The sequence below is a fragment of the Cladosporium halotolerans genome (assembly GCF_011745625.1).
Source record: "Cladosporium halotolerans strain TM138-S3 chromosome Unknown Sca10, whole genome shotgun sequence".
Lineage (NCBI taxonomy): Eukaryota > Fungi > Ascomycota > Dothideomycetes > Cladosporiales > Cladosporiaceae > Cladosporium > Cladosporium halotolerans.
In genome coordinates this window covers 571,088-589,050 of record NW_027191461.1, presented here as the reverse complement: position 1 = coordinate 589,050, position 17,963 = coordinate 571,088, and the positions used below count along the sequence as shown (strand labels likewise).

The following is a 17,963-nucleotide window of genomic DNA, read 5'->3' as shown; positions in this document are numbered from 1 at the left end:
TGTGTCGTAGTTCAATTCTCCCAGACCGGGAGCGTAAACATCTCCTCGCTCGCTCCATTGCGAATGCGATCATCCGTATAATCCTCATTATCAATCACAATGACCTCGCGCGCATCACCCTGGTTCCCTTGCATATCCCTCAACGTGCCAACCTCCGCAGCCTCAGCAGCCTCCACAGCCTCAAGCTCCCTTTCATCCGCCTTCAACTTCCGCTTCAATTGCCTCTGCAACCTCGCCTCTTCCCTTTTTTTCAAATGCCCCTTCAGATCTCCATGCGCCAGTTCCGCGAAAGCCTCTACATCCTCTTGCAGAAACATCGTCGTAAGCACGCCCGCGCTCCGATACGTGCCGTACCGCAGCGGTGGCACACCAGGATACTGCGCAAGCAACTTCGACAGGCGGTGCTGGCCCGGCAGGATCTGGTGCTCCCGCAGGTCGAACTTCTTGAGCGCCTCGGTCTTCGTGATCTTGTTCGGCCATTGCTCGCGGTCGCAGTCGCGGCAGCAGCGCAGGTCATTCATGAGGATCGCGCTGCGCGCGGATTTCTTGCCGCAGAAAACGCAGTTCCTGCTCGACCATTGCAGAAGCTCTTTGAGCGGGATTTGCTTCGCGGCGGCTTTGGCGGTCTTGAAGTCTTTGTATTTGGTAATTGAGCGGTGTTGGTGCAGGAAGTGGTGCGCCCAGTTGTTGGTTTGCTGGTGGAGGGTTTTGCAGGTGGAGGCGAGGCTGAGGAGATCGGACGAACTTTTCGGTGGAATCCTGGTTGAGGATATGGTGTCTTGCCTGGCCTTGTCGGGGACGTGGCTCGCGTATAGGTAGGATGCGATCTGCTGAATGGTCTCTGCTGGGAGAGGAGTGAAGTAGTCGCGAGAGGGCATAGCGTCTTCAACAAGGTCGATAAGCACCATGGCCGCAGGCGGCATTATCCTCCGAGGGAAGAACAGTGGTGAGTTCCGCGGTTCACCATGGGCGCAGCAGAAATGAGGTGGAACTTGTTGCGGTGTTGTTTGTCGCAGGGTCAGAGGCCAATGAGGCCCACGCGCTTGGAGCTGTCACATGCCAATGACCCCTCCAACAGGGTCTACTCACTCCAGCGCTCTTCCTCGCTTTTCACAGCGGCCAATGCACAGACTGTTTTATCAACACAAATCCATATCTAGGGAAATGTAACGTATCGTTGGTGAAACGTCTGCGGCTAAATCATGCTCAGGCGCCTGCGTGGGTCCGGAATGCTGATACTAGCAACTGCCAGATAAGGTAGGTCGATCTTCGGTACGAGCGGCAATCAGACGCATTACATGCAGATAACCGCACCTCGAACGGAGGTCTTGCCTTTCCCTTCGAGTCAACCTCACTATAGCCTCATTCTGGAATCTACGCTCGTCCATTGGTCGGCTCACCTAACGGCAACAATCACAGCATTGACACAAAGATATGGGTGGCGGTGTCGAGCAACAGTGGACCTTGGTCGACAGAATTCCTCAGCCAACAAACTCGATCTCTCCAAATGAAACGGGTCAGCTTGGAAAGTACATTGTCACTGCAGATCTTCTGATACCAGGCCGAGGCCAACCCATCAAAGATGCAGGCGTAGTGATAGATGGCACGAAGATCAAGTTCGTTGGCCACATCGTCAACATCGCAAGGACATACGGTCACCTGCCCACGACCCATGTCAAAGTACTCATGCCAGGCATGTGGGATTGTCACGTCCACCTGATGGGCACCCACCAAGTGTCGAGCGACGCCTTCATCGAGTCGTGGAAGAACCAAGTTCTCGCTGGCGCTCGCTCAGCCAGAGACGTAATGCTCCTCCTAGACGCCGGCTTCACATCCGTCCGCGAGATGGCCGGCTACGGTCTGCAGATTGACAAAGCAATCCAGGAAGGTTCGCTTGTAGGACCCAAGATATACAGCTCGAATTGCATAATCAGCACTACGGGCGGGCACGCCGACTTTCACGATACGCCTTTGGATTGGTGTCACGATATGCAACAACACGGTGCCCCCTTCTGCGTCGCCGATGGACCAGACGAGTGCATGAAAGCTGTCCGAAAGCAGCTTCGCGCAGGCGCAGACGTGATCAAGATCTGTGGCTCTGGTGGCGTCGGCAGCGAGCGCGACAACCCCGTGGACCAGCAATTCACGCTCACGGAGATGAAGGCGATGGTGGAGGTAGCGGCTCAGGCTCAACGAATCGTCGGCGCTCACTGTCACGGAAAGGCCGGTATAGACGCAGCACTCAAAGCCGGTGTGAAGACGATCGAGCACGGGAGCTATCTGGACGAAGAGTCTGCCGAGTTGATGATCAAGCACGACGCTGTCCTCGTATCAACTAGACTGATAGTCGAAAATGGGCTCAAGCTCAAGGACTTTTTCTCACCGTCCGGCTATGCGAAGCTCAAAGCAACAGCCGAAGCGCAGGAAAAAGCGATGCGCATCGCTGTCAAAAAAGGAGTGAAGATGGCCACTGGCACTGACACGGGTGTCTCAATGCCCAACAGCATTGCCACTCAGGGTCTTAACGGCAAAGAGCTCTTGTATCATGTGAGAGCTGGCATGACATCTCTGCAAGCAATCGAGGCGGCTACGGCGAACGGCCCTCTCACTTTAGGCCCGCGAGCACCGAAATCCGGGCAGTTGCTGGAGGGATACGATGCGGACTTCATTGCGGTTGACGAAAACCCTCTGGACAACATTGAGGTACTGATAGGAGGCAAGCACATTTCTCACGTGTGGCGTCAAGGGAAATGTTACAAATCACCAGGACATCCGGTGAGGATTATTTGAGGCATTTGCGAATCAGCAAGAGCAAATTCCGAGCATTTTTGAGTCACATATTTGTTAAGAAGAACTAACAAAATTTTTTATCTCATGTCATGTTGCTAAGAAGGTTGCAGTCGAAAGGGTCATCGAAATATCGGGCATGAAAGCAGGCTACTGTATGACAGCCGTGATCTTGCCATTCTTGAGGGTAAGGACGCCCGTGTACATGGCGCGGCCCTTGCCATAGTTCCTATTGATAAAGTTAGCAAAAGTATCGACCCCTTAGGGAGATTGTGTTACGTACGCATGCCAAACAGCGTGGTCACCATAATTGGCAATATCAAGGCCACCAGGAGCCTTGAAGCCAAGCCGTCCGTTGGTCTTGAAGAGCGTACCGGATCTGACGTACGGTCCAGTGAGGGAGTCCGAGATGGCGTAAGAAACATCGTATTTCGGCGTCGTGTAGCATTGGGGGGAGTAGAAGAGAACGTATTTCCCGTTCATGACCGTCAGACTGGGCGCTTCGACATACGGGCCGTCCTGAGGTTGGTTGGTGAGGATCTGGAGAGGCGAGCCGATCTTCTGGAAACCGTTGCGTGTGTCCACTTGCTGGAGGAGGATGGGCGTGGGTACTATGGGCTTGACGGTGTTGCCGCACTCGCCGCCGTGGCCGATCGCGTTTCCGTCGATCTTGTAAACGACGTACCGCTTTCCTGTCCGCTCGTCGTGGAAGCCAGCTGGGTCGATGGCTCCGCCTTGCTTGACAGGGCAGATCCAAGCATCGCGCGAAGGATCAACGTAAGGACCCTCGACGTTCTTGCTAGTGGCCCAACCGACGCAGTGAATGGCTCCGTTAGAGGCCAGCGCTGCCGTGTAATACATGATGAACGATCCATCGGGAAGAGCCATGACATCTGGCGCCCAAACCTTGGGCTTGTTCTTGTTGACCCATGCCGCCAGCTTCGGCATGGCGTCTTTTTTTCCACGGAATTGCCAGGTCTTCCAATCTCGCGTGTAAGCCATCGGCACGTGAATCCTCTGGCCATCAATCTTCACTTCGGTAGCAAACGCTCTCCAGCCATCCCCTGTTCGGATGACCGAAGGATCCGGAAAGTCTCGACCACCCAAACGGGCTGTGATCGCGCTGACACCTGAGGGAAAGAGGGCTGCGGTTGCAGCTAGGGCTGCTGTGATGATTGTCGTCAGCATCACGAGTGAAGGCTGGTATCAAAGGGTGATTGAAGTGATGCTAGCTTCAGTCAAAATGTAATGAGATGCCTTGTTGGCAATGCACAGAGAAAGAGTATCTGTTTCCGATCGAAGATGGCAATCAACAGACAGCGGCATCATCTGCAAATGGACCGGGACAACGCCACCCATAAGAGCGCCATGCTCATTGTTCTCTGGGAGCATTGGCAGACACCGAGTGCTGCCCGCAGCAAGACACGTGAACCGGGTACAAAGGATGCCGACGGAGAGTTCTTTGATCTGGTAGATTAGCGCTTCGAGAAAGGCTTAATGTCGAGTGAGCGAAAACGTGGAGGAACAAAGGCAGCAAATGAGATACGTAGATATTTTGGTGTCGGACGCCCTGGAGAAGTGAGTGTAGCGGACAGAACCGCAGTGGTGTTTTAACCAAAGAGTAAGAGCTGTCAAAGCATTGCTTTCAAAGAGCGACACATAGAGTGTAACAATTGGTGATTTCTACGAGAAGCCTTCATGAAGAGAGAGCCGATGCCGGTATCGAAAACGCCAAGCATTCTTGCATTCCTAAGTGAGCCGAGTTACCGCAAGGGGAACAAAGAGTAAGATACCATGTACCTTCCTTATATACTCGAGGTGTTTGGTGGAGCGGGTATCTGAAGTCTGCATTGCAATAGACCGATAGTAGTAAGATTGCAGGGGCGCAGATTAGCAAACCAAGCCATACACGATGATGAGTTCGGAACTGTAAGCACAAAGCACACCCGTGAAGTGCTTGAGTGCTGCATGTGCCCACGGAACTACGTGTTTTCGCATCAGAATCTGCCTGAACTCATGTTTTCACATGCTCGAGGCGCAAATTGTGGGCAGAAGCTTGTCCGTGGCCAACAGACTAAAGCTTCCAGCGAAGTCACGCAATAGCGAGGTTTGTGCGATCCCCGGGGGAAGCTCGTGAGCGCAGGACGGCCACGAGCATATATCGCGGCAGCTGGCATGGCGCCTGTCGATTCCCGTCCTGGGATAAGCGGATAGTATGTCCCTATGATCGAGGGTCGCCTTGTGTCCCATGTATCCGTCATCACTGTGGTGTTCCCGGACGAGATCCAAGGAGCCAGTCGACTCTTCAATGCCATGGGCGGTCCATGGATTCATCGTCCTCGTGGTCAGGGAGAACATGATTCGCGTCGAGTCCCATTTCTTCTCCTGTTCTGCGAACGACCTCCTTCAGTGCCTTGCAAGCTGGCGAATCGCCAAAGTTATCGAAGAAGCTTTCGCCAAAATCGCAGCTCATGCCAATCCTTGGATCCAGTGGGACGGCGCCAAGGAAGGGTACGTTGGTGTCCTTCGCCAGCTGTCTGCCTCCGCCTGTTGTCGCCCTGAAGATTTCTGACTGATGAGTGCAGCTTGGGCACACAAATCCAGACATGTTCTCAACAAGACCCAGGATCGGGATGCCTGCCTTGTGGCAGAAGTCGATCTCTTTCCGCACGTCCAAAAGGCTGACCTCCTGGGGCGTTGTGACTAGCACGGCGCCATCGATACCAGACTCCTTCAGGAAGCTAGTTACCGACAGATGCTCGTCTGATGTTCCAGGAGGTGTGTCCACAACGAGATAATCCATGTCGCCCCATTCTACATCCTTCAGAAACTGCTTGATGAGGCCGTTCTTCTTTGGGCCACGCCAAATTACTGCATCATCCCGGTTCGGGAGCATGAACTGCACGCTCATCACTCCGAGATTGTCGCTTACCCATACGGGCTCCCATCCGGTGTTTGTGACGTGGATCGTCTCAGCCTCAACTCCCATCATCTTGGGTATGCTTGGCCCGCAGATGTCGGTGTCCATGATCCCAACCATATTATCTGCATTGCTCGCGAAAGCATGCGCCAGCATGGTTGTAAATGTGCTCTTGCCAACCCCGCCCTTTCCACTCAGGACGAGAATCTTGTGCTTGACGCCCGCGAGGCGCTGCGTAATGACAGGGATGTCGGGATCGGGTCCCTTGGGCGCCGACGCGCATATCTGTTGGTTGGGACATCCTGCGCATGCATCGCCTTTTCCTGCACTTTGAGATTCCGGTCCGGGGCAGTGTTCGGGTTCCGGAGCGACAAGTGCTGGGGCCTTTTTGAGGTGTGAGTCGAGGGCGTCGTCCACGGGCTGGATCGGTTCTTCCAGAGAGGGAGCCATGGCTGTATGATTTCCGTCTCTGTAGAGACCTCTGGCAGATGTTTGTTGCAATCAAGACGGTCGACAGCCTACAGTCGGAAATGTTCTACTGCTTGGTCAGCATGCGCAAAGCGATAACGGCGGGGTCTGCGACAAATGGGCCAGGGCCCGCCACCAAACTGTGACGTCTGGCGCGACGCGGCCGACCAGTTGCCGAGCGTGCGTTTGTCTCGACATCGATGGTTTGCCAATACACATCGACACTCCATCTCCTGTCGTTGCGGTGCTTTACGTGCTTGATATAACGGCCCGTTGTCTGTATTTGTTTCTGATGGCGCAAAATGCTCTCACGAACATTTTCGAGCCTGCTCAGGCCGCGCCAGCGAGTTGGCCGGATTGAATCACCATGGAACTACCATCAAACCCGTCTGAGATCTTATCTGGCTCCTCCGTTTCTCCTTGACGAATACATCCCTAGGTTCCAGCTCTTGACTTCCGTGCAAGAATCAAAGAAGCGGTCAGCGGCATACAAGCACCTGAGCAACTGCAATCTCTGTCCTCGGCTCTGTGGCGTCAACCGATTCGAGAAGACCGGCACATGTCTGGTCGGCGCAGATGTAGTAGTTAACACAGTCGCGCCGCATTTCGGCGAAGAACCATGCCTGCAAGGTCACAATGGCAGCGGCAGTGTGTTTTTCAGCGGATGCAACCTGCGCTGTGTGTTTTGCCAGAATCACGATATTGCTCACCAGAAAAACGGTTTCAACATTTCGCCAGAAGAGTTGGCCCAGTGGTATATCAAGCTGCAAGAAGTTGGTGGAGTCCACAACATCAACCTGGTAACTCCGGAACACGTCGTCCCTCAAGTTGTCCTTTCAATCCTGCACGCCAAAGAATTAGGCCTCAAACTGCCAATTGTGTACAACACATCATCCTTTGACTCACTCGAGAGTATCGAGCTTCTGGACGGCTTGGTCGACATATACCTGCCAGACTTCAAGGTGTGGAATGCAGCTACCTCTAAGAGGCTGCTCAAAGCAGACAACTATGCTGAGGTCGCTATGGAGTCAATCAAGGCTATGCACGATCAAGTCGGCGATCTATGCTTCACCGCTGATGGTCTTGCGAAGAAAGGTGTTTTGCTCAGACACCTCGTGATGCCTGGCCACGAAGAGGAGGGCAAGCACATTGTTCGTTGGCTCGCGGAGAATGTGAGCAAAGATATGTATGTGCACGTCATGGAACAATATCACCCGCGAGCCCACGTTGGGAAAGAGAAGCGAAGCGTTCAAGGTAGAGCATCGAGACTCGCTTCTGATCCGGTCGAGCCCGGAGGTCAGCCTGCAACCGCCTCAGCAAAGAAACAAATTCGCTACGAGGAGATCAACCGCGCGGTCAGTTTGGACGAGGTTGCGAGCGTCCGCAAAGTTGCGGAGCAGGTTCGTGCTTGAAGTAGTGAGATTAAGGATGCGTTTTTGGCTGACCCACATGCTTCTAGGCTGGATTATGGCGCTTCGCTGATGCTGCCGAACACGGCGGATTCAATATTTAGACGGGAAATGTCACAGGGTCTTCGGAGTAGCACCTGTGTAGGAACACATTGCACAAGACCTCAAGACTAGCACCACCGCTTCACAGAGCACCTGGCACTTCACGCGCAAATCTGATTGCAACGCACCTGGCTTTGTTGTACATGGCATGTGGCAAAAGCTTTCGATAGTTTCTTTGTCAAAGTTGACGTACAAGGCTTTAACCGCCAAGCAAACTGGTCTCAGCCTTCAATATATTTGGTTTGCAAGTACACTCCATCTGTTCGAAGTCTGTGAGGAACGTTCACGCGTGGTAGGAACTAGTGACGCTCAGGGATTTCTGACGTGCTTCAGCTGCGTTGAGACTGGCACCGCGATGATCCACTCAGCATCTTCCCAAGATCACGGAGCTCACAGCCGAGACTCTCGCATGTCAGCTTTGTCCGCTTGCGATCGTTATCTCGGTAAACGAATGAAAGGACATTGTAGCTGCAAGAACTTGGGTTGAAGATACCGCTTGAGCAAACTGAGACCCTTTCGATGGCACATCAAGCGCAAGAGTCGGCTCTTCAGCTGAGACACGCAAACGCAGGTCACGCAATACATCTCCTCGATAGGTAACACCTACCAATAAATCAGTCCTCACCAGCATCAGAGCCGGCCTCTTGCGCTATTCCGCCCTGGCACACGTGTGCAAACGCCGCGCCAAGGCACGTGATGGCCTATCTGGATTTACAAACCAATATGCTCTCGCTGCTGTACTACCAGCAAACCCAATACACTTCTGAGCTAGGCAAGTCGCATCACACCTTGAGTAAACTGTACAAGAAGCTCGAGAAGACTGAGCAAGGCTTGACTGAGTGTAAAGAGAGGGGTCTTACACGAAAGGACAAGAAGAAGCTGCAGTGGGACCGCGCCATTACCAAATCGTCGGTCAAGGCCGTGGAGACTGAGCAAGCATTCTTACATGAACATCTGCGTCAGTGCAGCGATCTGATCGCTTCGTACTACCCAGACGTGTACCAGTATTCGACCGTACCATGGACATCACATCTCTCACCCACGGCTTACCCTTTTTTTCCGAACTGTCAGGACAGTCCATCACCGGAATCACCTTGGTTCGTCGGTCCCTTTGAAGAGCGGGTGCTATGGAACAATCATAGACATGCTCCACTATATTGGGATCTGTCCATGCTACAGGAGCTCGGACACTACTCTCCTATGGAAGCCCTGTCGGGCTTTGGTCTCCATGAGCCTGCGAGGCAAGGCGCTTCGTACCAGGGCAGCTTCAGCACTATGAGCGATGCTGTGTCTCATGGCTCAGAGACCTTAGATGCAAACGGGTCTACCAGAGTGAGTGCGCTCAGCAACAGGTCCTCACTCTCCGAAAAAGATACACTTCCAGAACTGATTCCGGCATCGTTGCCTGTCAAGCTCGGCGCAGAAAACATGCGCAGCTTGCACCGGCGCCGCTACTCAGAGAATGCCGTCCAATTGATCGAAAGCCGTCTGAAGGATTCTCAAAGCTCCAAAGCTGAACACGTGCCAGCTCACAATCGAACGGCGTCCGAAACAAGATTCAGCAAGGAGGTATGAAACCCCAGCAACCTGATCTAGATTGTCTAGATCGAATTTCTATGTATCATCAAGCAAGTGCGCAAACCAATGAATGGATGTTACAATGTCTGGTCGTGGCCCGGACTTCCTCGCTTGTCAGCATTCGCTGGTGACAGGGGATTATGTACTGATGTCCACTCACATAACATCCAGACCCGTTTGGTAGCCAGGCAAGCCACTTGTAGCAACGTGATACCGACGACCAGGCTCCAAGACCCACTTCAGAATAGAGTTGCAGGTCGGATGCTGCGAACCGCTGCTGTGGCGTTACACAACATGCGGCCGATCCATCATCCTGCCGCTGGTGGCGCTTGCGGCCCAGCCAGTCTCCTCCCGTGGCTTCTGCAAGCCAGCAACAGGGCAACCGGCAGGTCGGGAAACACATTTGTGACGACGTGTCAGCCGCTATTCTCCGATGCGGATCGTTGCTGCTGTGAGACAGACAGGTGTCTTAGACGCCCAGCTCCTTGCGGACGGCGAGGCCGTGTAAGACTTGGCCTTGCCTTCATGATCTGTCGTCTGTGGCTCCCCTGCTGCAGCCTAGATTCGACGCGGTCAAAGTCCCATTGACCTGGTAGAAGGCTAGGGTTTCGAGGTTTCGTCCGTCATTGCGCAGGGGTTGCAGCTCAGCAGCGTCTTCCGGATTCCGCGAACCAGTCTTTTGCCCTGGTAAACTGCATTGTTTCGTTTGTTGGGCCTGTTAGAAATCACTCTTCGCTGGCAAAGCACAACCTATGGGCTGTGCAATCTGAGCTGTCCCGGACCGTGGAATGACATATAACACAATGCTTTTGTGGTGATGATGCTTTAATCGGATACGATGACACCCTCCAGTAATACGGCTCGCGTCATACCACAAACGACGCCCTTGCCCCAATCATGCTCAGCGGTATAGCATGTGATGCCAGAAACATCCCACCTGCATCGAACCTCGCAGCGGATTCACTATCGCCGCCCTCACTTCCCACGCCAGACGGCCAGCGCCTCCTGCAGGCTCCGACGTTGACAGCCGTTGCCCTCCACATCCGTACAACGACACGCCCTCGTTTGCTCCCCGAGGCAGCCTTCGCGCATATGGGGCCCCTGCAAGTTCCGTAACCGCCACACCCCGAGCAAACGCAGGCGGCGTTCGTACAGGTCGGGCATGCGGCGATGTGTGACCTTTGACCGACGTCTGTCGCGTGTGATAACCCTCCCTTCTCCACCTCTTTGTGACCTCTCGCTGTTTGCATTGCTGTGATCAAAGACCTCCGTTTCTACACTCAGATGCTTTTGCTTCGCTTCTAGCTTGCTACAGAGTCTCTCGCATCGTTACACGCAAGAGCTCGCTTCGTCGCACTGTCCCGATTCAGCCGGTTGCAACAAGATACCTCGCGGCTCTAGATCTCAGATCCTAGAGAATCATCTTGACAATGGGCCAACACCAAGATCAGAGTCTTTGGCTGCCATACTCTCATTTTCTGCTTTCATCTGAACGACCTCAATCCAGCTCAAGTTTCAGGGAGGGACCCGACACCTTGAGTGTCCGACACGATCATGGAGTGTTACCCCATGCCGAAGCAGCCGATACACCATCATTTAGACCTCAGCAAACAACCCACCATCCGGATGACGACTGCCACGAGGCTCGCCAGCACGCAAACTATGAGCTGTCTCCGTCTACAGCCGAGACAACACACGTCGCACATGATTCCGTCACAAGATCGGGCTCACTCTCCAGTGAGCCGCGAGCCAAGCTCTCATCTGAAGCCAGCCTCAGCAGAGCTGCTTCTCTAAAGGGCAAAGCCACTGTTTCGAGCCGGTCGTCGCTAGAAACAGTGCACGAGCACGATCGCAACCAGGCTCTAGGACGCTCACCGTCAGCTCCGCAAGCGATTAGAGCATCCATGGCCGGACTGAATTGTTCACAAAAGCCACACCTTAAACGACATTCATCGCTACGCCATGAGACTAGACCCAGCGACGATGACCTTGCAACATACAGTGTTCCAGCCCGTACACTCAACAGCTCGCGATCTGAATCTTTCCTTTCTGCTGGAAGCGTAATAAGGCCGAAGAGTCATCCATTATCCAGAGTACCAGTCAATGTTCCGAACTCCGAAAATGCTTGCTCAAATTCATTCAAGAAGTTCCGTCTCTTGGAGTCCGACGATCCATGGCGCCTTCCGCCGCTGAACGACAGCATGCCACAGACGCCGCAACTGAGTCATTCCACTCCATCCCGAAGGCCTAGCCTTACCTTCAAACACCTGTCCAGTCTGGACAAGATCATCACGTACCGGGTGGACAGAGAGTCCTGGAGGAGAGAGTCCTACGCCTCGGCCCAGCAGCCGCCGACCCCCGTTTCCATGACTGTGGAGCCCGTTCCCTCCATACCGCCAATTATCGACACTTGCGCCGTGCCTCAAAGCCCAGTGGAAAACCCTTTGTCCCCAATCGACGCAGAAGCTTGCATGCCGTCAGACTGCACCTGCCAGCGAAACAGGTTCCGCCATTTCGCGGCAGAGGTCGGCTTCTGCTTCACCATTGCAATGACACAGTTCCTGGCCGAATACTTGATCTCCGGATTTGCGATTGTGCTTCCAAGTTTGTTCCCAGGAAGCTACAATGACGCGGTGGATTCGACAGGTCTCTTCTGGCCAGCGGCTCTGCTATCGTTGATTCTTAGCGCTTTCTTGCTGGTCTTCGCTCGAATTTCTGATATGTATGGCGGCTACGGCCCCTTCATGTTCGGCTTAATCTGGCTCACCATCTGGACGCTGGTGCCAGGGTTCGTCAGCTCCAGTCTCCTGCTGAACATCTCGCGAGCAATGCAAGGCTTCGCCATCGCTGCCTTCACGCCATCGACGTTCTCAATGGTCGGCAGCATCTACCCCGAGGGCCCACGCAGAAACGTTGTGCTCGGACTCTACGGTGCTTGTGCGCCGCTTGGCTTCTTCGCTGGCTTCCTGGCCGGAGGCGCTCTTCCGGAGTCCGAGGCGAGGTGGTACTTCTGGATCGCATCGGCATTGGCATTCATCACGGCCGTGACGGCGTACCTTTCTGTCCCATCTGATCGGACAGACAGGCAGTGCCTGCATTTGAAGATGGATTGGCTCGGAGCTTTCCTGATCACGAGTGGATTGATCCTGGTGACATACGCATTGTCGGTTCAGCCCTACGCGAATGCATCTGATCTGGGTAGAAATGGCTTTTCTTTCCGCATCGTATATGCGCCGCTGTCCAGTGGGACGGCATGCCTCCTTGCCGCATTTTGGGTGGAGGGGTGGTACGCGGATTGCCCGCTGCTGCCGTTTGAATTCTTCAGGCCAAGAGGCGTGAAGTCGCTGTCTGTTGCATGCTTGTTCTTCTATGGGTCTTTTGGAGTGTGGCTCTATAATTCTGCGGAGTAGTAAGTGCCCGAATCTTTGCAAGGTCGACCTAAATTGCTAACATGTCGATAGCTTTGTCTCTCCGACAGTTACACAAGACCCCGACAGCATCAAGGGCATCATGCTGTCACTTTGGTACACACCCATGGCGGTTGGCGGCATCGTTTTCTGCGTCGTCGGGGGCTTACTGTTACACATCGTTCCGATCAAACTCCTCCTGATCATATCCGGATTATCTTGGATCGGAGCACCACTGGTCTTCGCGGTCGGGCCAATCCCGTTGACATACTGGTCTGAAGTCCTGCCGTCCATGGTCTGCGGCACGCTGGGGATAGACTTGACTTTCACGATTGCGACGATTTTCCTTTCTTCATCGCAGCCTTTGAAGTTTCAAGGAATCGCGGGAGCGGTGTCGTCGATACTGGTCAACCTCGCCATGTCGTTCTCACTCCCGGTCTCACTAATCGTCAAAGATGCGGCCGCGGCACATGCCAGAGACGATACCATCGTTGTCGACCACGATGCCACGGTCTGGGGGTTCCGGGCTGCTTTCATCTATGGTGCTGCATCCGCGGCAACTGGCTTGCTCATCTGCATTTTTTTCGTGCGCATTTCCAGGGCGGTGGTCAGCGGAAAAAAGCTGGATAAGTCTGAGAAGGCGGGGAGCAATCCGACATCAACGACTTCCACGGTTGTGGAATCTGACGGTGTCAGACGATCTTACAGCGTGTGATCAGGCAACAGAATAATAGCTTAGGATAGAATGCCGTCGAAAGGTGAGGTGGCGTCCATGGGTGGAACCGATCGCAGTGCGGTCCCACTCGCTCGCCTATCCCGGCAGGTGCTGAGGCCACGCACTGGGTAATAAGCATCATTGGTGCAGGAAGCGATGCGATCCTTTGAGGATTTTCGGGGTGTTAGAGACACGCTTCACAGCGCGGCGCTGGGCATCCGGCGGTACTTTGAGCCAACCACTACCAGCAGTAGCACATACCATCAACATGTATACACTAGACGTTCCCAGACCCGTCTCGACGACCCGTTGCGGCGAGGCCTAGCCGAGGACAAGCTGGAGGCTCCACGGAGAATCCCACATTTCTCGACGGGCCATGTCGTCAAGCGTGAGACGCCAAGGGCGCGCAGCTTCACTCTCCCCACCAAAACAAGACTGCCGTGTTGTCACGCCCGGCTCGAGCTCCGGGCAAACTGTCCTCACACCTCACCACAGCCAATCGCAGGCACCTCAACCCACCGAGCTTGTGGGCTGCTAAAGTGAAGTGAACGATGTGCTCAGGCAAGAACCGCTAATTCCTCCCTTGCCCCGCCTGCCTCACCACTTCTGGCTACAGCTGGCACCCTCAATAGGCTTTAAGCATCGCGACCCTCGCTTCCCTCCCTCGACCTCTTTGTCCCATTGAGGCATTCCTACTCACACACGCTCTGAACTTTCTGTCAGGCACACATCCTGGCTCATTGACGACTTCAACATCATGTCGTCTGCAGACAGCGGCCCCGGTGTCAACGTCGAGGGACTCCGGGAACGGCTGCCGCACCAGCCCGACGCTCCCGTGAAGGCCGAGAACGCGGACGTGGCTCAAGATGCAGTCAAGGTGCTGAACGAACAAGAAGCCGGCGAGGACAAGGATGAGAAGGACAAGAAGACGTATGGCAGGACTCCGGACGGCACAGGTGCGTACTCGACACCCTCCCTCGGCGGCTCCCGGGCCTCGAACAAGTGGGATAGCAGTTATACAATTAGCAAAAAGCGAAACATGCCCGCTCCCGAGCTCGCGTTCGTTCCAGACCTTCCCTCCAACTAACCTTGCTGATGCCGTGACGTCGCAGTCTTCACCGTGCCTCACACGGAAGACATGGTCTCGCAGCTCTTCGACCCAACGCAACCAAAAAACGCCTCTGACATCGCCATTGTCACCGTGCTCGCCTACCTATGCGGCCTCCTATACTTCCTGCCCGAGCGACTCCGCGTGCCCGTCTTTGCCGTGATATTCCTGTTCTGGCGTGCCTGCTACAACGGCGGCATCGGCTGGCTGCTGCAGAGCCAATCCCACCATAAGCGCCTGACGAAATGGGCCCAGCGCTCTGGGATCTTCGAGAAGCCCGAGTCCGGCAAGAACTCCCGTCCCTTCCTGTATAAGTTCCTCAAGCAGGAGCTCGAGGCCAAGATTCCGAAGGACTACAAGTTCGAGGAGGCTCCGCTGGAGTACAACACCTGGCTGCTCTTCCGCCGGGTTGTAGACCTGATTCTGATGAGCGACTTCGTGTCGTACTGCCTCTTCGCGATCGCCAGTGGCGGCCGTCCCGTGGGCGAGAAGCTGCCTATGACCGTCGCCAGATGGGTCTGCGGTATCGCTCTCGTCCTGTTCAATCTCTGGGTCAAGCTTGATGCTCACCGTGTCGTCAAGGACTTTGCCTGGTACTGGGGAGATTTCTTCTACCTGATCGACCAGGAGCTTACCTTCGACGGTGTCTTCGAGCTTGCCCCTCACCCGATGTACTCGGTCGGCTATGCTGGCTACTACGGAATCTCGTTGATGGCGGCGAGCTACAAAGTGCTTTTCATCTCGATCATAGCCCACGCGGCTCAGCTCATCTTCTTGACATTCATTGAGAACCCCCACATCGAGAAGACCTACAACGCGCCGCCGCCACTCCCCAAGCGCGCCGACATCGCGGATCCGTCTGAACCGCAAACGACAGACCGGCCTCAGTATCAATCACGCCTTTTGAGCGCTGCCAACGTCAACGAAGCGATTCTTCGCCCCAACAAAGCCGGACCACCTGAAGCTCACAACTTGCTCGGCTTTCAGAACGTCGACCTCTTCCGCGTGACGGACACGTCTGTCATCCTCCTTCAACTTTACATGTACAGCGTTGCATTCCTCACGCCGTCAACCTTCACTTGGCAGGCATTCTTCGTCATGAGTGCAATCGCCTGGAGGCTCTGGTACTCGATCGGCCTCGGTATCATCCTGGACAGGCAGTCGAACAAGAAGCGCTGGACTCGCCACTTCGTCAAATACGGCGAGGGCATCGATGAAGCCTGGCGTCAGTGGAAGGGTATCTACCATCTCAGCATGGTCATGTGCTACACCAGTTTCATCTGCGCCACCTGGAAGATGTACTCTCTGCCCGACGACTGGACCTACGGCATGACACTCTTGCGCCACGTCATCGGAGTTGCCGCCATCGCCCTCCAAATCTGGACGGCCACGAGCATCTACGAGTCTCTGGGCGAATTCGGCTGGTTCTTCGGCGACTTCTTCTACGACGGACCTCAAAAACTCACCTATGACGGAATCTACCGTTTCCTGAACAACCCCGAGCGCACCATTGGCCTGGCTGGCGTATGGGGCGCGGCTATTTTGACCTGGAGCAAAGCGATCTTCTTCCTCGCCCTGTTGAGCCATACGCTCACGCTGTGCTTCATCCAGTTCATCGAGCGCCCGCACATGGAGAAGCTGTACCGTCGCAGCCTCCGCGAGACCTCAGGCGTCACCAAGAACATTCAGCGCTCCCTGCCCCCGCCGCTGCAGAAATGGACCGGCAGCGTCGACAAGGTCCTCGACGAGACCCTCGACTTCCTCGAAGACTTCATCGACGCCGCCCGCCCCAAACTCGCCGCAGGCTTCAGCAGTTTCGTGCAAGACTCCAAAACCCTTTTCACCAACTACCCCGCGCGCATCAGCATCACCAAGCTCGCCCCGGACCTCGCCGGCCTCGAGACGAAAGACTACTCCCTCGAAATCGACACCTCCGCGCCGTCCGTCCACACCGACACCTCGCCCCTCAGCGGCCGCGAAGGCGAGGCCGGCCAGAAACCCCAGAGCCGCACCGACAGCTTCAAGCGCGTGACGGTCGACTACGGCGCGCCCATCAGAGTCAAGTGGACCGCGCCCCTCGACCACAGCAAGAAGGACTGGGTCGGGCTGTACATGGTGGCGGACAACGCCTCGCGCGACGCCACGCGCGTCTCCGCGCAGGGCCGCTGGGTGGCCACGAACCGGAACGAAATCGACCTCGCGGACGCGGACAAGGGCATCCTGGCCTCCGACACGCCCGTCGCGGCCTCCCAGCGCAGCGACGGCGAGCCCCGCGACCTGATGGCCGGCGAGCTCGAGTTCGCCGGCGACAAGCTCTGGTGGACGCAGGGCGTCTTCGAGTTCCGCTACCACCACGCCGGCCGCCACAGCGTCATGGCCATCTCGCACCCGTTCGAGATCCGCATCGCGCGCTCCACGGAAGCCGACGACTCCATCACCGACGACTCCCTCGCGCGCGCGGCCGTCGAGCGCGCCGTGCTGCCCGTCGTGCAGGACTGCTTCGACCGCGACGCGGACACGGCGCCGCGCAGCGCGGGCGAGCAGTTCGGGCCTGCCCTCGAGAGGGAGGGGAAGTACGCGCGGAGGGTGGTGTATGCGATCCAGCAGATGTTTGGCATCGAGTTTGCGCCCGAGGTCGTGCAGGCGGATGGGTGCGTGAGGAATCTGGCGTGGAGGATTGTTAATGCGAAGAAGGTGCTGGCGCCGTATAGTATGTCGCACTCGAGGGGGAGGGCGACGCCGACGTAGAGGTGGTGGGGAGGGGAGTGGAGGTTTGGGGGATGGGGTGGAGGTGGTGATGTGAGACGACGACGACGAAGACGACGATGATGAGGTGTTTCCGAAATACACGATGCATAGACTTCAAAAGTACATAGATTGTCGAAAATTATGAAACTTGTCGCAAATATGGTTCGAGTGATATTCGCTTGCTGTGGCCTATAGTGCGCAGCGAGGCTGAAACTGGTTGCTGCGTGTGCTAGAATGCCACTAGATGTAGTAGACCAGGATGTTCGGGTGCTGCCATCTGGGCAAGAAGTGGACGGGGCATCATTTGTCATGTTGTAGATCTGCGGATGACGTTCCATCTGGGTTGGCTATCCAACATATGCACCACGTACGCGTACAGCACATGTACGCGAATCTATGTGCCTGTGTATAGCAGCGCTGCTATCACCGAAGGCCACAGAAGCGCAGTGGCTCGAACCCAAACCAGCTGCATGATCAAACGGATGGGGCGCCCAACCTTGGCTACAATCTTGAGATACAGCACTTTGTGCCGGACAGGTAGATCTGCTGGGTTGGGCATGAGTGCACTGCCTCTTTGCGCACGCGTGTGTGCCGTGGACGATCTCGCAGCGGCAATAAACAACTGATCGCACCCCGAGCATCTGCCACGCCTCGTCACGTCCAGCCCAAGCTCCGCAAACGCTCGCCGGCGCGCCCACGCCGTCCGCCGTCAACGGTCGCG

General features: G+C 55.5%; 8 protein-coding genes across 8 annotated transcripts; 5 read left to right on the top strand and 3 right to left on the bottom strand.

Annotated features, from left to right (window-relative positions):
• Positions 1-11: 11 nt before the first annotated feature.
• WHR41_03935 (uncharacterized protein) lies at positions 12-923 on the bottom strand (the record flags this gene model as incomplete). The annotated part of the gene is made up of 1 exon (XM_069372541.1): positions 12-923. One exon carries the CDS (start codon positions 921-923, stop codon positions 12-14), a length of 912 nt encoding a protein of 303 aa, XP_069230489.1.
• A 511-nt stretch (positions 924-1,434) lies between these two features.
• Positions 1,435-2,790, top strand: WHR41_03934 (uncharacterized protein; the record flags this gene model as incomplete). Its single annotated transcript, XM_069372540.1, has 1 exon — positions 1,435-2,790. One exon carries the CDS (start codon positions 1,435-1,437, stop codon positions 2,788-2,790), a length of 1,356 nt encoding a protein of 451 aa, XP_069230490.1.
• A 57-nt stretch (positions 2,791-2,847) lies between these two features.
• Positions 2,848-3,735, bottom strand: WHR41_03933 (uncharacterized protein; the record flags this gene model as incomplete). Its single annotated transcript, XM_069372539.1, has 2 exons — positions 2,848-3,016; positions 3,071-3,735. The coding sequence occupies 2 exons, from the start codon at positions 3,733-3,735 to the stop codon at positions 2,938-2,940; spliced, it is 744 nt and encodes a 247-aa protein (XP_069230491.1). The 3' UTR covers positions 2,848-2,937.
• A 1,357-nt stretch (positions 3,736-5,092) lies between these two features.
• Positions 5,093-6,157, bottom strand: NBP35 (Cytosolic Fe-S cluster assembly factor NBP35; the record flags this gene model as incomplete). Its single annotated transcript, XM_069372538.1, has 1 exon — positions 5,093-6,157. One exon carries the CDS (start codon positions 6,155-6,157, stop codon positions 5,093-5,095), a length of 1,065 nt encoding a protein of 354 aa, XP_069230492.1.
• A 217-nt stretch (positions 6,158-6,374) lies between these two features.
• WHR41_03931 (uncharacterized protein) lies at positions 6,375-7,939 on the top strand. Its single transcript, XM_069372537.1, has 2 exons — positions 6,375-7,575; positions 7,635-7,939. Exons 1-2 carry the CDS (start codon positions 6,478-6,480, stop codon positions 7,686-7,688), a joined length of 1,152 nt encoding a protein of 383 aa, XP_069230493.1. The 5' UTR covers positions 6,375-6,477; the 3' UTR covers positions 7,689-7,939.
• Positions 7,940-8,409: 470 nt separating this feature from the next.
• On the top strand, positions 8,410-9,261 carry WHR41_03930 (uncharacterized protein; the record flags this gene model as incomplete). The annotated part of the gene is made up of 1 exon (XM_069372536.1): positions 8,410-9,261. One exon carries the CDS (start codon positions 8,410-8,412, stop codon positions 9,259-9,261), a length of 852 nt encoding a protein of 283 aa, XP_069230494.1.
• A 2,552-nt stretch (positions 9,262-11,813) lies between these two features.
• On the top strand, positions 11,814-13,386 carry WHR41_03929 (uncharacterized protein; the record flags this gene model as incomplete). The annotated part of the gene is made up of 2 exons (XM_069372535.1): positions 11,814-12,673; positions 12,726-13,386. 2 exons carry the CDS (start codon positions 11,814-11,816, stop codon positions 13,384-13,386), a joined length of 1,521 nt encoding a protein of 506 aa, XP_069230617.1.
• Positions 13,387-13,755: 369 nt separating this feature from the next.
• On the top strand, positions 13,756-17,242 carry WHR41_03928 (uncharacterized protein; the record flags this gene model as incomplete). Its single annotated transcript, XM_069372534.1, has 2 exons — positions 13,756-14,342; positions 14,499-17,242. Exons 1-2 carry the CDS (start codon positions 14,144-14,146, stop codon positions 17,240-17,242), a joined length of 2,943 nt encoding a protein of 980 aa, XP_069230616.1. The 5' UTR covers positions 13,756-14,143.
• Between the last annotated feature and the right edge of the window lie 721 nt (positions 17,243-17,963).